General features: G+C 47.1%; 1 protein-coding gene across 1 annotated transcript in view; it reads left to right on the top strand.

Annotated features, from left to right (window-relative positions):
• Positions 1-1,708: 1,708 nt before the first annotated feature.
• Positions 1,709-19,406, top strand: part of camta1a (calmodulin binding transcription activator 1a) — a 121,040-nt gene continuing 103,342 nt past the window's right edge. The window contains exons 1-2 of the mRNA XM_071522618.1: positions 1,709-1,782; positions 6,113-6,248. Of these exons, the coding sequence (XP_071378719.1) occupies positions 1,709-1,782; positions 6,113-6,248 (210 nt within the window). The remainder of the gene's footprint in view (positions 1,783-6,112; positions 6,249-19,406) is intronic.

Raw genomic sequence — 19,406 nt, 5'->3', positions numbered from 1 at the left:
TCCAAGTAAACATATGCATACAGACTAAAGACTGAAAATAGCATTTACCACAAATATGATGTGGAAGCCTTCTGAGCAGGCAGTTGAAAAGCATCAACATTTCAACCCGGTTATACATATCATGTGTGCACACGCACGCACGCACACGCTCACGCACGTGCGCACACCCACACACACACACACACACACACACACACACACACACACACACACACACACACACCACACACACACACACACACAAACACCATGATAGTAGAAAGTGTGCATTTCAAGAATGAATAAGAAATGTCTTCACAGCGAAACCCTTACAGACGCTGTAATTCAAAGTCAGTCTTCCCTAATATGAGTCTCTCTGTATTGCCTAAGCTTTTCATCAAAGCTGCACATTTGACCTTGCCTCTATGTGTGTATGTGTTGACACAGAGAATGGACTCACATGTAACCGTTGTAAGACATGGCTGTTTGTAAATAACGTCTCAACCTCATCCACTGGCGGGGGCTGAGAGCTTTAACTCTGGCCAGTGATGGCAGCGTCCCTGAAATGTGCATGAAACCGGCTTAGCGCTATCAGCGCAGCATCACCGCCAGTCACCAGCCTCCCTCTCACTCTGCAGGGCTGCTGTGGACCAGATAAGAGCAATGGACATACCCCACCCCCCTCCTCCACCACCCCCATCCTCCTTCCGTCGTCCCCCCACCACCCTCCGCCCTCCCACACCAATCCACCCTTATCCTCTGTGCAAGGTCTTATAGGGACAGAGACACTGATGTGTAGCTACACCCGTAATTTATATTCTTTGTAAATTGTCTGTGATTTTTCCATTGAGATAAGTGTGGGGGGAACATCTGTTTTGTGCTCGAAGGCAGTGGGCCGGGGCCCGAGTTCTGTGGCAATCACTGGCAGTATAGATAGAGGGAAAGAAGGGAGGCGCACGCTCTGTCTCCCTGTCCTGAATTACAACTCCAGGGGCCCCAGCTACCCTCTCATCGTTACTGTTGTATTTGGATGAACAAATCGGGTAAACAAATTCTACGTTCCATCTGGCAGTGCCTTGGTGATCATAACATATCATGTTTGGCAAACTTTCCTTCATAAAACACCTCAATTTATTCAACATCAATTGCTGTGACCTTTCGCTCTGTTAATTAGTTTTTTGTTGTTTTGTTTTGTTTTTTAAGATAATTTTCATGGCATTTCCGCTTTACTAGACAGTCCACAGTAGAGAGAGACAAGATGAATGACACGCGACAAAGGTCCCAGGCCCGATTTGAACTGAGGACGTCCCACAGGGTGTTCAGCTGACTGAGCCGCCCGGATGCCCCTTGCTTTGTTAATTACCACATGTACCTAATCGTCCAACTCTAATGCACAACTGTCACGGCAATGAAGGGCGAGGCTGCTCGGGAGTAGAGGGGCAGGCACTGGCGTCGGGTCACAGCGGGCATCACGGTGACCTGGTGCCGAGGCCTCATTGGCAGTCGGAAGAGGAACGCACCCTGGGTGAGACTGCGAGCGGCGTCTGAGCACGGCAACACTAGCGGGGGAGTTTGGGGACGGTTTCGGAGCGGAGCAGACGATGAATCTCAATCCCGGGGCCGTGGCAGATTTACATTTAAAGTAGTTTTAGCGAACGCCCCACTTCCTGATGCGTTCTGTGGCAGGGCTGAAGGGAGCGGCTTATCTGCGAGTCATCAATTGCACGTGATGCCTCCCGATAGGAGCACCCGTCGCGGCACCAGCGCCTCTCTGCTCACATACCCAGACAGCGCCGAGATGAGGTGCCATCTAATAGAGCACCTTCGCTTGAAGTGTAATTACATTACACATGGAAACACCTCTGCACAGTTTCGACAGCTCCAGATGTGCACGCATGTGTGTGTGTGTGTGTGTGTGTGACCCGTGTGTTACCCGTGATTGACACATGCATTAATGAAGAGGATCGGCGTATTATTGATGTCTTGTCACACCTCTTGCGATTATTATTATCCCTGGATGGAGCAACAGGGTTACTAGAAAGTTACTGTTATTGTAATTCGCGAGTAACACGTCTGTGGTGTCGCGAGGTGTGTATGTGTGCGATACATGTAAGAGTGCTCAGGGGTGTATTTCGGCATCGTGTATGACTTAATAGTGTTTGTGTGCGTGTAGGCGAATGTATGTGTGTGCGTGCGTGTGTCTGTGCGTGTGTGTGCGCACTTGTGTGGATGAGTGCGAGGTACGAGTGTGTTTGTTGACACAGTGGGGTAAAAGCTGTGAAGGCTGAAGGGTCTGATGGGTAATTGAGAACAGCAGGCGTCGCCTCCCTCCTGAGCCACTCCAGGCCCCAACCAGCTCACCCTCCGATCTTCAAAGACACCTCGGCCCAGCCTCTCCAAAGCTCTACCCTCGCTACCTCTACCTCCCCACTCCTCCCCTCTTTTCTTCTCCTCCTCTCCTCTCCTCTCCTCTCTGCTCTGCTCCTCTCCTCTCCGCTCCGCTCCTCTCCTCTCCTCTCCTCTCCTCTCTTCTCCGCTCCGCTCCTCTCCTCTCTCCTCTCCTTGCTCCGCAGCCAGTTGAGCTTGCTGGAGAGAAAAACAGCATGTATGGTATTAATCAAACCCAGGGCGTCGTGGGGAATAGGGCAGAGTGTGGAGGGGAGGGAGGGGGCTGGAGCCCAGCTATTACTGCTACACTGGTTCACCAAGACAGAAATATTTCATTCTCTGCGACCCTATTGACAAGAGTACATCCAGCAGCATAGAATTCTTGCTAGAATGCCTATTAAAGTGGTGTATGCTAGTCCTATACCTGAATTTAGTTTACGATTTATAGGGATACAGTTGAGGAGTTTTTATATTATTATATATATATTATATTTAATATAAATAATATATACTGACAAGTTAGATTTGTCTTACTATTCTATGAATACCTAGTATCAATTGCCAAAACCGCTTGTATGCAATTACACACTAAGCCAGTGTGTGTTTTACCTAATTATAATGCTAACAAAGGAAAAAAAAAAAGATTTGTCAAAACACTTCTTTCTCATTTCCATCACAACATATTCACAAAACATTTTGGTGGACAGAGTTTAAGAGGATTCACCAGAGCTGTGGATTCTCCCCGCTGATCCCTGTTGGAACAGGAGAATCTCTCAGACAGCGGGATTCATCTTTCTCTTTCTCTCTGTGTCTGTCTCTGTCTCTCCCTCCCTCTCCCTGCCTGTCTGTTCCTGTAGGCCTCGGACGGTGGAGCCGAGCCTGCGAGTTGCGTGCTGTCTGTCTGTCGGCAGGGGCTCCTCTGCTTCGGCTTCATTGCCGATGCTCCACACGTCACCGGCCTCATATCTCTCCCCCTCACTTTTTCAAATGAACAAATCTGATTGAGCGAATGCCATTACCTGGGTAAATGAATGATTCCTTAAGGACTGGGCAAGGCCTAACGCCATCCTGAGGGTAAAGCTTATTATCGCTGCAAACTCCAAAGAGGAGAGAGGTGGCCGTTGAGCTTGTGTGCGCTTTGTCAGAGGCCTGTATTTCCATATTAATCTGCCACATTTAGGCCTCTGAGACAGAGGGCCTCCTGTCACGCTTCTTTGATAACAGAGCAGTTAGCATTTTCCCCTCATGTATAAATATGTATAATTCTGATAAGATTAATTGAAACGCCTAAGTATACAGTGGTAGGAGATGAGTGGGAGGGAGAGAGGGGGAGACAGCGGGAGGGAGAGGATACACATAATGTTGCCAAAGCGTGTGTTTTAGGCCGGTCTGTGCCTCAGACCTACTTCAGAGCGGGTGCCTGGGCTCTCTCCTCTGGGTCTAGAGTGCCTTGAATTGAAAATAGCATCTACCTAACAGTCCCTCAAAAATAGCTGAGCGAATAAGTTTTTGCGCCGAGCCGATAAATACGGCGTGGAGCCTCTGACACCGAAGCCTCACCCCAATTTCCAGTGCTCTGGAGGAGATCAGATAGCCCTGTGTCATTTGATTTTCTGCCTTATCTCATCCGCGCCCATCTTTTTGTCTCATGCAGGGCTACATTTTAAGAAGCACACACTCCTTGTATCTTTTGAAGGACAAAGCCCAGAATGATATTGAAATAAACAATAGGATCACAGTTATAGAAAGCCATTCCGTTGTTCGATTGATACCAAGTGCTGATGCAGGCAATAGCATTTCAGGTGAGAGACCTTCAAGTGACATTAGGGATGCAAATCTGTACATCTTGAGATTGCAGTGATCTGCAAACTTCTTAGTTCATGAGTGCCATTTATGATCACGCAACTACGACGGGTGACGTTACAGATGTTGTAAACCAGAACACAATTTATTCTCTGTGTATATCCTGATACAGCCGTTGAGCAGTTATACTTCTCAAACTGACCATTAAATCTGTCTGTTTTATAGCGGCTTCCTGCAAAGTACGATGAGTACCGAACGAGAGAGGGCGGTGAGTGAGGAGAAGACAGCATGAGAGAGGGAGGTGTGGGAGAGCGGAGGTGAGGGATCTAGAGACAGATGAAACGAGAGAGAGACGGGAAGAGAGTAGAAGAGAGTTGGAGAGAGGGAGGAGAGAGAGGCATTCCCTGGTGCACAGCTTGAGTTGACTGGCGGCAAGAAGAGAGGGCTGTAGAAAGGAGGGAGGGAGGAGGGGAGAACGGCAAGGAGTGAGCACGTCAGTGTGTGAGTGGCGTCTCTCATTAGAAGGTGCTGTCAGGGGCCACGGAGGGGGGACTGCAGGGACCCCACCTCCCCCCTTCCCCTCCCTCCCCATTGGCCCCTGAGATCCGGCCGCGGAAATGATTGATGAGTGATACCAAGATAAACAGGCGCCCCGGCCCCCATGGGCAACCCTGCAAAATGATGCATGCGCCGTTATAAATAAAACTGTGAGAAAAAAATTTAACAATAAACAACCAAACAATGCAAAACAACTGTTGGGTTTTCTTTTTTTTTTTTTGGTTATTGTTACAGAAGACGCTAAGAGACTCAGCTTTTGTTCTTTGCTTTGTTGAGAGTTTTTCTGTGTTTTTGTAGCTTAATGTGCGTGTGTATCTGTGTTTGTGTGTGTGTGTTGTGTGTGTGCGTGTGAGCAGTGAGCGCTAGGCTAACAAGGCTCAGCAGCTGCCTGGATGGCTAAGCCCCCCTCAACAGTTACACTGCCTCCTCAGCAGCTTGGGCAGGCGGCTTTCCCACTCAGTCACTGTGAGGCACCAAACACCGAGGCAAACCTGTTCTCATTTGGGAGAGCTCCAAATCATAGCAGCTGTGTGTGTGTGTGTGTGTGTGTGTGTGTGTGTGTGTGTGTGTGTGTGTGTGTGTGTGAGTGTGTATGTGTGTGTGTGTGTGTGGGTGAACCAGATGTACAGTATGCACATGTATGGATTGATGCTGAGGATACATAGCCACACCACAATACACACACAAATACAGATGGACTGGACACACATACTCACAAAGCCATGTTCAACTTCTCACTAATTGTTGAGTAAGTCGTAAATGTTTTATGATACACTTTCTGTTAATGTTTAACACTGCGCGCCAAATGCCTCGGTTACAAATCGAAGTGGAAAGGCAGATTATCATCAAATAGTTACATTATATCATTATGAGCCTACAGGCTGTGGTCTGGTGGAGGGAGAATGAATTATGAATGGAGTGTGAGGGAGGATCTTCTCTTCCCCTTAGGGACTTCCAACACCACAACTCATTTAAGTGGATGAATGAGAGATAAGGGAGGCAGTCCCCCCCACACCCCCCACCCCCATGCTGCTTGCCTTACACACCGGCCTTCATGTAATTTACTCTGGGAGAAGGAGTGTCACTTTGCTGCTCGCAGCTCACGGCACACACATTGCTCATTGGAAGAAATGTATGCTGAAGGATGCTTTGTTCATTGTCAAACTGTGCATACCAATGCTGAAAAACACCATAAAGAAGTCTTGTCATCTAAGTCACTGGTGCATTTTCTGCCTGGCGCAGACTTGTGTCGGGCCTCTTTGTACATCTCTAAAATGAGTCCCTGAGCTGTGCTGTAGCTTTGCCTAAAAATTCTTCCCATCTCATCTCATCTCTCTCTCTCTCTCTCTCTCTCCCTCGCTGTATCCTGTCTCCATGGATCCAGGCCGCAGAATGGGTCGATGATATTGTACAATAGGAAGAAGGTGAAGTACAGAAAGGATGGCTACTGCTGGAAGAAGAGGAAAGACGGGAAGACCACGCGAGAGGATCACATGAAGTTGAAAGTGCAAGGAGTGGAGGTGAGTGGGATGAGGGGAGTTTAGATTTAGAGTGAGCGAACAGGGAGGAGATGGAGGAAGGGAGGGAGGGAGGGATGGGAACCGGCCCTCACCCTGACACAGACAAACACGGGTCTGCCGGTGAGCTCTCCCCTGGCTGTAATGGAGACAGTCACATGCTGCAGTCGGCCCCTGTCTCCAAGGAGCCGCACCAAGAAACAATGCGGCACAACAATAGTTTTCCCTGGGAAGGCAGCGGAGTGGAACCGATTGTTTGTACCTTATTAAGGCTCTGGATGTTGCCTTTGCTCCAGAGAGCCTACATTAATCTTCCTGGCTCAAAGCTGTACTGTGGAGCTAGCGTTCCCCCACCTCGCTCCCAGTTACCCCTCATACCAGCAGGTGCCATAAAAGGCCCAGCCGTATCTGTCCCGGCTCACCCAGGCTCAACCTTGCCCGACCTGAGGTGGTGGAGATGCAGTGTTGGCACCCTGGTTGATTTATCAGCAGTCCCACACATGATAGCAGGCAGTTCTCAGGCCCAGTCTCCTCCACCGACTCCTCCTTTGTTTTCAATAGTGCTGAAGTTTGGGTTCTGGTCTCTTTCACAGGCTTAGCCACAAGTGCTGATGCCAGAAGCACAGGAGTTGAGATAGAATAGAGGTAGGGCTGTGAGGGTGGGAAATGTTGGTCTCTCATTCATGTGTGTATGTGCACACATACACAAACACACACATGCACATGCCCACGCACACAGGCGCACACCTCAGGGAGTGGTGCTGCGAGTCTGTGTCACACAGTGTGAGAAAGACAAAGCTCAGGCATTCTCCCAACAGGGGCCCTGCTCTCTGTTTGTACTCCTCCACATATTTGTCAGAAAATGGCCTCTCCCTTCCCTCAGTCAGCTCAGTGTCATCTCTGGTCCTGCATGGCTCTGATAACTTGTTGGGAGTATGGACGTCCTCAGTCCTTTTTGGATCTTACATGTTTCTTTTCGGTGTCTGTCACTCCTGCCTTTAAAGAAAAGTAATGTAACATGGCAATGCTTAATAGGAATACAGATAGAATATTGCTTCCTTGGGTGCTTTGGAATTTGCTTTTCTTTACACCTCAGCCAGATACATTTGACATGATCACTGAGTAATGGATTGGTGACTATTAGAGTATCTTATGCCCATTAATGGCATTAGAAGCAGTCAGCCTGGTGTCTCAGACACACTTCTGAAAGCATTAAACCTGTGGTCTGTAGTCTGTACTGTATGCAAGAAGATGGGATAAATGGTGCACTAAGAAGTGAAATTATCATGAGACACACACGTGCGTTCATGTCCACACACACACACACACACACAGTGTGGAGTCACACTGTTCACCAAGCTGCCGGCACCAGCCACTTGGGAGAGAGTGACACTCCATTCTATGACATTGCTCCTATATGTTGTAACCACTCTAATTTACCAGGGGCTAATTGCTGTGAGCTGCAGAGCCACCACACAGTGTGAAGGTGAGCTTAGCGGAGAGAGGAATCACAGGTAGAGACTGACTCAGGACTGCAGAGCCACATGGGAGCTCATAGAGATTGGACCATAACTGCTATTTCACATACACATACACACAGTGCCCGCAGTGTGTTAGGTCATTGCTGAGACAGTGTTGTGTGTTTCTGTGTGTTCGCACACATATCCATGCATGTTGCGCAGCCATGAGAGACCTGAGTCATGCTCTCCATATCATCCCTCCACCCCAACACACACACACACACACACACACCTGACAGAGAGGGGTGACGGGGTGATCCATCACTGCTGTACCCAGGACGAGGATGGGATCTATGAGCTATCAGTCCTGTTCAGCCATGTCTGCTGTAAAACACATATAAATGACTTGACCTTTGCCTTCTGCACAGGGACTGTAGGACACAGTAGGAGAGGACCAAAGCCTACTCTACTATTTAGATGGTTTAAACAAAGGGAAAATCCACTGAAATGACATACCCTCTCAAGGAGAAACACTGAGAGTTTACATAAATTGAGTGTAACCTTGCTTGTGTTACAGGAGATTCCTTGCACCGCTGAGGCTTTAGCCACCCCGGTTCCCCAGCCGTCCGGTGCTTATTAGAGGTTCTGTGGTTATTACATGGGCCTGGCTTAGCGAACAGAGGGGACAAGTGTTGTGGGTGGTTCAGGCTAGTGATGTTCAGTGGCTCCGGCGAGGGAGAGGCAGTGAGGCCAGCAGCGAGGGGCCTTCAGGGGCCTGCGAGAGGCAGCCTAGCGTGGCAGGAGTGGATGTCAGCGTGTGCTGCTGCTGTCCTGTCTGCTCTGCAGTGCTGGCTCAGCAGCCCGTGTAAACCAAGGCTCCCCCCCCCCCACTCTCTCTCTCTCTCTCTCTCTCTCTCTCTCTCTCTCTCTCTCTCTCTCTCGTTTATCAGTCTTTTAATTCTGTCACTGGCTTTTTCACTATCCTGCTTTATTCACACCTTCCTCTCTCTCTCTCTCTCTCTCTCTCTCTCTCTCTCTCTCCTTCTCTCCTCCCTGCCCTTTCTCTCCTCCCCCTCCTCCCTCCGCTACCCTCCAAGTCCACAGTCCAGACGGACAGAACCTTGAGCTGGACGGTAATGCTCCCTGTTCCCTAAAATTGGAGCGCAGGGCGTGTTGCGGCATTAGCGCTTAACAGGCCGTGAAATAGCAGCCTGCCTTCCTGACGTCTCCCCCATCACTCCAGGTGAGCTGGCCAGACGGCTGGATAAATGAGCAAGCAGCACCCCCAGCACCCAGCATGCATTTGGGGCACCTGAGGAGAGATGTCCATCAGTGATTATCTCACCACACCCTCCTCTTACCGAGCTTAGGTTGCTCACCCGCTCCTGGCTATGGCCAAACCTCCGTGGGGATTCTCGCAACCACTTTAATGAGGATGTCCAGTGGCTGTCTGTTAATCAGGTTCCTCAGGTACTGCAGGTTTTGATTGGATTTATTCTCCTACAGAGTGATGTCATCTCAATTCAGGCTGTGGGCCTTGTAGTGTGCATAGCTCTAGCATCCCCTGGCTTCTCGCTGTGAAATAGCAGAGAGGCCTCGAACACATCTGCTTTGACAGACTCCAGCTGATCTCAGTTCTGCTTCTAGTCAAGCTCCCACCCCCATCTCACCACCCCTCCTGATTAGTTGTTAATGTAGGCTCAACCCCCCCTCATCTCCACCATTCCTCCACCCCCTATCCCATCTCCCCATTATTCCTAAGCTTTAATAAACTCCCTCAAACGTAGATCGATTTCTCTTAAGTGAAGGTGGCAGTGCCTCTGACTTATTTCATTACCACAGGCTAATTATACCGATTGAAATGAGCTTCTCTTCTTAAGGTGTGCTGTGCTGTTTCGCGCCCCCACACTCCTCAGACCTTAATGCCAATACAGTTTCCTACCAATTCCCCAACCCCCACCCCTACCTTAACTCCACCTCACCATCCCTCCACACCCCACCCCCTCACCCTCCGCCTCCTAAATAATCAGGCAGTGCGTCCTCAGCCCCCCTAACTTGTCATTTCATGTTGGATCCATCCTAATGCGTGATTTCAGCTGTGCAACTGTGCAATGAAGGAAGGTAATGGAGCATGCTGGTGGCTCAATCGCCTCTGTTCATTGATAATAATGAAGACAAATGTCAAAACGTTAGTTGCTAATGTTGTAATGGAGTGGACGCTAGTGGATGCGCTCCGGATGCTACACTGCGTTGGCTTCCAAGATCACATGACCTTCAACAGTTAATTCCTGTCTATACTGTAGTCTAGGTCGTGCTTTGGCAGTTAATCTAACCATTAAAGGTTTTTTATCAATATGAAATAATATTAAGGGCCAATTTCACAAATTCAAAGCAAATTTATCTCAATTGTCTTTTTGTACTTGCACCTTTTGTCTTTTAATGAGTAGATGTCTTGATTAACACTCTTATTTAATGGCCATGGTGGTTTGGTAGCATTGATGAGTTGAAATTGTGCTTGCTGCATATCTGTGTAACAGACAGTAGTGTTGGGTGGTTGTGTGTGTTTTCAGTAGCAGTAGCAGTGATTTTCACCAGATTGTGGGGCCAGATGTGAGAGGGCACAAAACAAACCCCTGTCTCAGAGAGGAGGTGACACCACGCATGCTTTCACTCCTGCCCCTGCTCCAAGTCAACTGTGAAATTAAGATTACATTACTGATACAGGCAAAGCCAGAGGCAAAAAAGTTTGTATTTTCTGTTTTTATTCAAACTTATAGACTGTCTTCTGTCTAACAGTCAACTGCCTGTTCTGTAAAGACAGTAAATCGATTACTTTTCCATTGTCTTCTCTCCTCTCTCTGAGCCTGCTTTGTTATTCACTATTTTCTTCCTTTGCCTTGGAGCTCACACAGCTAGCTCTTCCTTTTTGAATTACCTGAATGTGGAGGAGTTAAGACCAATCTGTGTGTGATATTTTTAAAGAACGGTTACCATGGTTATAACTCCTAACCCTCTGCTCTCACAGAGAGTGATAGTGAATGTTTGCGGTCGCATATAAGGCACAAGAAATATACTATTGTTCTGTTTCTAACGGTCTTATTATTTCTTCAGGCTAATATATGGTAAACACAAATTCAGGAAGAGAAAATTTAAAGACCTTTATAGAAATAATGATCAAGAGTGCAGCAGATAGAAAATAGATTATTACTAAGACTTTTATAAGAAATTGCCATATTATTTTGTTTTAGATGTTTGCTACAGCATGGTAGGTGATGGAGCCAGGCTAGTTGTTGTTTGATTTTTATCCGGCATAGTAGATTAAAGCAGTGATCCTCTCCCCAGCATAATGGCTTAATGGGGGTTGTTATGTTGTTATTAGTGACTGAACCAAAGCCTTCCCACATGAACGCCTTACCCCAAGCTTTGGGAGCGTCCACGTTACCCATGGTTTTCCTTTAAGCCCACTGTAATTAGTTTTCCTCTCTTACTTCTCACAATTGCCAAATCACTCAGCAGCAGTTAAGCCTTCGTTCTGCCTTTCATGCCGACCCCGCTATCACCACTTCAATCCAACATCAGGATTTAAGGGGCTAATTTTGGAAAGGTTGCTGTAGGAGGCAAATGTATAAGAGGGCCTGTCAAAAAAGCTGTGCATTATCGACACTTCCCCTAATTTAATTTCCCACTTGTTGCCTCGTGTTGCTGTGTTGTCATGCTGAGGCATCTCCACAGGGGTCCCCTACTTTATTGTGACGGGAGGGAGGAAATGTCCTCAAGAAAACGGCCTGAGAAATATTTAATGTGTCGCTCAAGCTGAGGACTTTGACTTGCGTTTATGGACTGGGTTTGATTGGGGCCCCCCACTGCCACTCCACTCTTCTCTCCCGGGTCCCTCTGAAAAAGGTAAACATGGCACAGGAGATTAAGCCTGATTTGTGGACCATGGATGTGAGGAGTGGACATAATATGGTGGACAGAATCGCCCTGCAGTAACGCATTCCTCCATCTCACAGCTCTTGTGTTAAAACCAATGCGAATGAATCACTGAGCGCTAGACCATAAACTCCCATAACATGGGGGAGGGGAGATGGCTTGTAAAATTGGGTGGCCATATGACCGTCGCTGGGTGCATGGGTCTTTTGAGACATAAGCAGGGGCGCCTTCTACCCAGCGCTTCGCGTGTCACTCATTATATCCATGATCGCTGAAGCTGCACCAATGCAACTGAACTCATCCTGCATTTGATATAGGCCCGCCGGGACTGGCAGAGCAGCATCACCTCCAGATATGCAAAGTAGGGGAGGGGTGGGGGTCGGGGAAGGAGCGGAGAAAAACGGAGGGCTGCAGGGGGTAGGCAGGCGTTGCATGACACAGTGGCTTGCTCTTAGCGTGTGATCTCTCCTCTTGTTCGGTCCAGTGAGCCAAACAGGGGGCCCAGAGCAGCACGGGACCTGGGTTTTATGTTAATGAGCAACTTTCAGCGAGGCCTTGCTGCCCTCTCTCTGACATAGGCCAAAGTGCATTAAGTCTCTCCAGAGATGCATACTGCTCAGACCAAAATCGAAACACCACTACCATGTGATACAGTGTGAAAGCCACAGCATGGAGAACTGGCATTGGTTGGAACCGTGAAACTCTTTTTTTTTTTTTTTTTATAATCTTTAATGTTGGATTCCTACATCATTCTCTACAAAGTACATCTGAAAGGAACAAGTTCAAAGTGGAAAGTCTAAGCAGGTAGTTTTAGCCTCACTCTTATTCTCAGCTCCCTTGTGTCAGAGTGCAAGTCCTCTGCAAAATCTCTTTTTAATGATCTACATCAGGCTTTTGGCTGGTTCACACATCTCTGTGGCTTGGTGGTGGGGCCTTATGTCCACAGGCCAGGACCAAAAGGTCAGCTGAGGTCTGGCTATTGAGCGAAATCACAGAGTGGTTTTCTATTCCTGAAAACCTGTAAAATGCATTATATAGATTGCGTGAAATGCCTTCGATAGCTCTTAGGGATATGCTCTTTACTGATTCTATGAGTCTCTCATTCTCCCTTTTTCTCTTTCTCCCCCTCTCTCTTTCCCTCGCTCTCTCTCCCCTTTCTCTCTTACCTCTATCTGCTTCTTTTCCCTGAAGTGGCCGCTTCGCTTGCTCTAACGCTCTACCTTCCTGTAAGGCTGTTCCGGTAGAAAAGGTAGATCTCTGTGTCAAGAGAGGCAGTTTCCTCAGATCCTGTAGGCCTTGGCAGGACCCTCTCCTCTTTCTCCTGGCCCTGGAACACTTAGTTCCTTTCATCTGCTTCAGATAGGGAGCACAGCCCCAGTGTTGAGGATGCTACCAGGGTGCCAAGGGCTTGGGGGTGGAATCACTCGGTGACATTATCTCCTCTTAACGCAATAAAGGCAGTACATCTGGCCCCAAATTTCACAGGAGCTTTTTCTGCCCCATCTGCAGAAATGTTTGCGTATTGACGTTTGCAGCGAGATGAATTTGTTAATACTCCAGCATCTGCAGTGTATATCTGCTTTCTTGCTCATCGGCTACCTTTTATATTTTTTTTTAGCTCTGCTATTTATTCTGCTGGCTACTGTACATGGCCCATATATTATTAACCATCAGCACAGAAGTTTAGAAGTAATTTGCTGCTGTGTTACGTTTAATAACTGCAAAATCAAAATGTACCAATGTTCCAACATTCACTCTTCAAAGGAGGCATAATGAGTGGAGCTGCAGAGTTCAAAGAGAATGGTAAAGTGTTTGTATAGAATTATATACAGGGTGAGGAACTGTGCTTCCCTCAGAGTGATATTGAAAGGATTGATATTTTACATGAAAGGGCGCTAAAGAGGAGTTTAACGCAGGAAACAGTTTAACCCTTTGCTCCGGGCAACAGAGGAAACAGGCAGATAAAATGATCCTTCATTCATAGCCTTGTAAGTTTTGTAAGTCATAACTTTGTCTCTTCCTGCCTTCTATTTCTCTTAGACCTATCATCTCTCCTTCTGTTTGTATTGCACTGTATGCCTCTCTTATTCCACTCCTATCTGATATATCTGTGCTAACCTTGTTCTTTTCACAGCAATCTGAATAGATGTTCCCTTCTGTGTACTGTATATTACATGCATCCTTGTCCCTCCTTTTTCTTCAATTCCCCTTGATTTTCAACGCTGTTTCCTTTTGAGTTTCTTTTGTTGTTTTGATATGGGTTTTTTGTATAGATATTGTTGAAATGAAAGGCAGCAGCAGAAACGGCAACATATTTCGGTGGAGGGATTTCTATTACACATACAAATGTGGAGAGAGAATGAGTCATTTGTTTAAACCCAAGGGGGTGCTGAGCTTGTTCTGCCTTGTGTGTCAACACTGGTCCCCTGTTAATGTCACTGTCACCCACTAATGATGCATGCACATAGACAGATGCAGAGACATGCACACATACTCACGCACATATCCTCTAAGACAAATTATTGCATCTAAAGTATGTTTGTTTATTTTTACTGAAAGCATGTCAGGGAAAAAACAAATCCTCTCGTTATTATTGTATGTACGCCACATATCTGAGTAAATTTCCACACACAGTGTACACATAAACAGATGCAGTAAAATCTCATTTTATAAATGGAGCCTGTTATTGCCGGAGAATGACGTTTAAAGATACTAGAAAAGTCTCCTATGCGATAGATGAAAATGGGATAGATAAAAATGAATCAAAAAGACTGTAGACTGTGGAAAATAAAAGACTGATGAAAAGGAGAGGAGGGAGCGAGAGAGGCTTAGAAGGTGGATGGATGGTAAGGGAGGAGGGAGGGGGGGAGAGGGAGGGAGAGGGGAGTGCTGAGCGGGGAGGAGAGAGAAAGCCAGAATGAACGATATATAGCCCCTGGCAAACAGAAAACAATTGTTACACTGCCTCCCATAACCCACTTCAACCTTAAACAGCAGATTTTTTTCACTCAATTAATTTCTACACATTGGAGCAGGGGCCTTGGCTGAAGCTGGGCTTTTATGTGCTCCTGCTACTGCTACTGCCTATACACATCTCTCTCTCTCTCTCTCTCTCTCTCTCTCTCTCTCGCTCTTTCATTTTTTTTCTCTGAAAGCGAACACTTGACGTTGGAATAGGCTGGAACACACTGAGGGATAAAACCTGAATAAACAAGGAAATAGTACATCTTGTAAAAATAACACGCTGGCATCAACGAAATACAGTTGATGAAAACTATCTTTTGATTGTTTACTGAGACAAGAAATGCCTTTTAACCTAGTTGTCAGTATAACCAAAAGCAGCCACATGCCACATATGCACAACTACACACATACTTTGAAATATGATTGAAGACTCCAATTAGATACTTAGTTGACTTCATCCTTGTATATTTCAGTGATTCTCATCCCAAATACCAGATGTATTTTCTCACATTATATGTAAAGCTGATAGAAAGCAAGAGCATTAAGATAGTCAACTTTGAATGCTGATGCTAATTGGAAAATCCCCTAAGAAGATTTACTGGAAGAATCCTAATGGAAAAAGTCTCATATTTTTTCTTCGAAGAAGACATTTTATCCTTTGATTATGAACATTGCGTTTGTTTTCACCGTGAGAGCTCACCTAACAGGTATTAGCTGGAGCTGACACAAAATTAACACCTGAAGTTCTGCACCGTCACCCAGCGCAAATTTACATTTGATGTCTCAGACAGAAGACTAACCAAAAAACACTTAACTCATAATTTCTCATTATCCTTCATCTTGTTTGCATTGCCAGATAAAAGGCAAGTTCCTCCTCTTTCATAAAATGAGGAAAGAGATTTAGTGGAGGCAGTAAATAAACATCCACCCACACCCACACACACAGACACACACAGCCACGCTAGCCAACCGGGCCATGGTGGCCCTATCTGGACAGCAGGTTGACTCACCTGAGGGCAGAGAGAGAGAGAGAGCAAGAGCAGGCAGAGACAGATGGACAGATAGATAGGGGAGGGCATGACTGAGCTGTGTCTGTGTGTGGTGAGTGAGGGCCGGTCGGAACAACATGAATCATGGCTCCAGTTGAGAGAGGAGGAGATCGGATCAATAACAGCCCAGAGGAGGGAGAGAGAGAGGATGGAGGGAGGACACAGGAGTGGTTCATCACTGGACCACCCTGACTCCCTGACTGCTCACTTTTTTTTCCTTTTTAGGTTGGAGGTTGTAGTGCAGTTCATGTATTGAGAGAGGCACTGGTTAATTTTTGTTGCTGAAAACTTAAGCCTACTAGTAAGGCGCTGACATGCTAATAGTTGGGTATGACTTTTTGATGATTCAAAGGAAGCAGTGTGCAGACCACTATTCATGGTCACACTGTGCAAGGAAGTGTAAGCATACTTTTGTGGTAATTTTACCACAGCATTGCATTGACCTGCACTTCATCTAATGAGGCACTATTAAATTACATTTCAAATACTGTAACAGCATTATGAGTTTAATCAGTGTTTCAGTTTTATCAGCTTAAAGTAAAGCGCTAAACGATTCATCTATCTTGCTTTACCCTTGAAGCCAGTGCGTGTTGTGTGTGTTTTTGTGTTAGTGCAGGGGGAGTGCGTAGGCACAGCAGAGGTCACTTCTCATTAAGTGACCGACGGGCCTGGGGGAAGGGCCTGTTTTTACAGAATACACGTGTGCCAGGAGCAGCAACAGTGGTAGTGGTCAGTGTCGGAGTGGCTGTCTGGATCTTTAAGCAGCTACACACACGTGTAGAATCGCCAAGCTCTCCCCTCTGCCGTCGTGCCATGGAAGAGGCAAGCAATTTTTCTCATCCCTCCTTTTTTATATATTATTTGGTCGATAAAGGTGAAGGACGTTTCATCGCTATTTCTCCCCTCCCAGCTCCCTCCTCCTCACACGCTCTGCTCTGTCTCAGAGTGAAATCCCGAGATAAAGCTCAGCGGCGCTCCGTGTTTAATGGAGCTTAATCCCACAGATTTGAGATACGGAGCTGTGAGGTAATTCCCTCGTGCCCGTCTTCACTAACACAGAATGGTCATGTGACCGGCCTGCCGCTAATACGCCCCTCGCTAAAATACAAAGACAAACAGACAGATGGACAGACGGACAATAAAAAGAACATTACTCTACCCAAGGACAAATGTGTCTTGTTCTTTTCAAACAATCTGTCAGGCAAAGGGTCATGTTTTTCTTATTTTCTGTTCAGGATTAGTCAGGATCACAGAGAGCTCATATCTCAACTGTTGTCAGACCGGTTATTTCTGCCATACTCTCCCTCCAACTGAGTCTCAGTAAAGTGTGGCCATTCCTTTTGTCCAGAGGTTTAAAATGTTTACTTTGGCTGGTAGGTCGACCTTCCTCTTCGTGGGAGATTTACAAATTAATCTGCAACACAGAGACGAATGAGCCAAAGTGGTGAATTTAGGGAGTCATGACTGAAAGCTTAGTGTCCACAGACAGAACTCCAGCCACAGCATCACGTCAAGAGGGGTTGGCGGGCTCAAGACTATCCGAAGAAGCCCTGTGCTGGGAAGCATTATACCCACCAGCAGTCCTCCTTAAGTGATGAGCTGACACTAAGCAATTTACTATTCACCCTGGCAGTGAAATTATTTTCAATACAAGCGCATAAAGCTCCCATGGCAGGCAATACGCCAAGCCCTCTTCTTCCAGCTGACACTTTTGTTTGAGAATAGCCACTGAGTGGTTCAATTTACCCCAAGACTTGCATGTCAGGCTGGCTTGACGTGAGCTTCCTTGTCGACGTGTAAAATAGTCCACATGGATGATTGGAGAGCAGCAGCGGTTGTTAGTGTTATTGAGTAGGGTTAGAGAGATAGAAAATGTGCATGTTTACTGAACAGTGCCTGGTTTGTACAGTCTATGAAAAGGATGTAGAAAAACAACAAAAAGGAGGAAACAAGCAGAACCACTTATTTAATCAGTATTAGTATGAAGCCCCTGTGGACTACATGACATACTCAACTCTCCACGGATTTTCTCCTTTCCGCTCATCCCCCCTTTTTTCTCCCCTTCACCATTGTTTTCCTTCCCTTCTCTCCCCACTACCCTCTACATCGTCCCTCCTCTCCCCTCCCTTCCTCTCTGTATTGCCTCTCGGGTATAAGACACCTAATTGTCTGGGGAGCGGAGGCACACGGTAGAGCGGAAAACACAGAAACACTGTATAGCTATTGTCCAAAACAAAAACAGCGGGCCTGGGCTCTCGAAAAAGACACATACACGCAGGCATCAGGATGTCAGTGTTGGAGGGGGGGAGTGAGTGAAGCTGTGTTTGTGTGTGTGTTTGTGTGTTTGTGTGTGTGTGTGTGTGTGTGTGCGGTCATGTGTAGGTGTGTGCACGTATGTTTCTGGCAGGTGAGGGGGCACATTGTCCTCTGTAGTTGCACTCTCTCTGGCACTGTCACTTCAAGGTCTCAATTGCTTGCCATCCTGGGCCCCAACCACTGCCAACACAGCCTACCCACCTCTGCCAAGGTCCTCTCCATCTCTTCTTCCTCCCTCTGCCATGGCTCTCCTCTCTCCTCCTCTGCATAATTACCTGGGTAATTGTGGAGTAATTGACTGCATCACCTGCTCCTAGGAAGCTCTGGCGTTGTTTAATAAACAGCTGGAATGTGCGCCACATGTTGTTGGAGAGAAAGAGGTAGAACATATTGGGGCAGAGAGGGAGGGCTGGAGATGGGGAGAGAGGGTAGGAGGAGGACTGGCGTCTGGGATGGAGGTGGCGAGAGCGTACGCATGCTAATTTTCCAACACAGACACACGGATATAACATCGACTAGGCTAGACTTGCACTTGTTATGCAAGGTGCCCATATTATTGCCTATGGAAAGATTAGCAGGAGAGGGGGTAATGAGAAGAGGAGATGGATAGATTTAGAGACAGAAGAGAGAGCGGGAGAGACCAAGTTTTAGGCATGAGAGAATGAGATGGATAGATGGAAGGCGAGAGAGAGAAAGGAGAGAGAGAGAGAGAGAGAGAGAGAGAGAGAGAGGGAGAGGCGAAGCCAGCCTCTCAGGGCTAATGACATTAAGGAGCTCTGATGAATCGACACCCGTTGAGTGTTATTGACGTCCCCTGAGCCGGCCCAGGCAGAGCCAGCCTCCCAGCCCAGGTCTTGGCTAGACCCGCTCCTCAATTAGACTGCCTGATTAGATTCCCTCGGTTGTGCCCTCTCGTGGGGTGAGCAGGGTGGCATGATGGATGTGACGGGCAGGATTATCAGGGGGGGGTGTCACCCGTGCCCCGCCTGGGGGGCACCAGACGATGGGTTTGACCAGCCGACGCAGGGGCGTGTGGGCGAAGGGCAGGGGCGCGGCGCTCGTCTCTTATTGAGGCTGTCAATCATTGCCGTTTACAAGATAGAGGCTGTGTCTCGGCGCAGAGATCCACAGGAGTAATTACTATTCCATCTCGCTTGGCATCTAGATATATGAGGCTGCTCACAATCACTGACCTCACGTGGCAACCCTTAGCCATCTTTGAAATCACTTGAAAACGCTCAATTTACATACGCTATCCTTCCTTCACTAATCCTTCCTAGAGGTAATCAAAATGTAACTGTCTGTAGAAAATATATCTGAGGCGAGGTTATGCATATATCCTGGTGTTTGTGCATGGTTGTTATTCATTTGCGAAAGAAAAGATGAGAAATCTAAATTTGTCAGAGAAGTTAGATAGTTTTGCTATCATCCTTGTTCCT

The sequence above is a fragment of the Centroberyx affinis genome, unplaced genomic scaffold, assembly GCF_046629955.1.
Source record: "Centroberyx affinis isolate AG114_WGS23_722 - 3 ecotype Tasmania unplaced genomic scaffold, CSIRO-AGI_Caff_v1 ptg001010l_1, whole genome shotgun sequence".
NCBI lineage: Eukaryota > Metazoa > Chordata > Actinopteri > Beryciformes > Berycidae > Centroberyx > Centroberyx affinis.
This window is presented reverse-complemented; position numbering and strand designations above follow the sequence as displayed.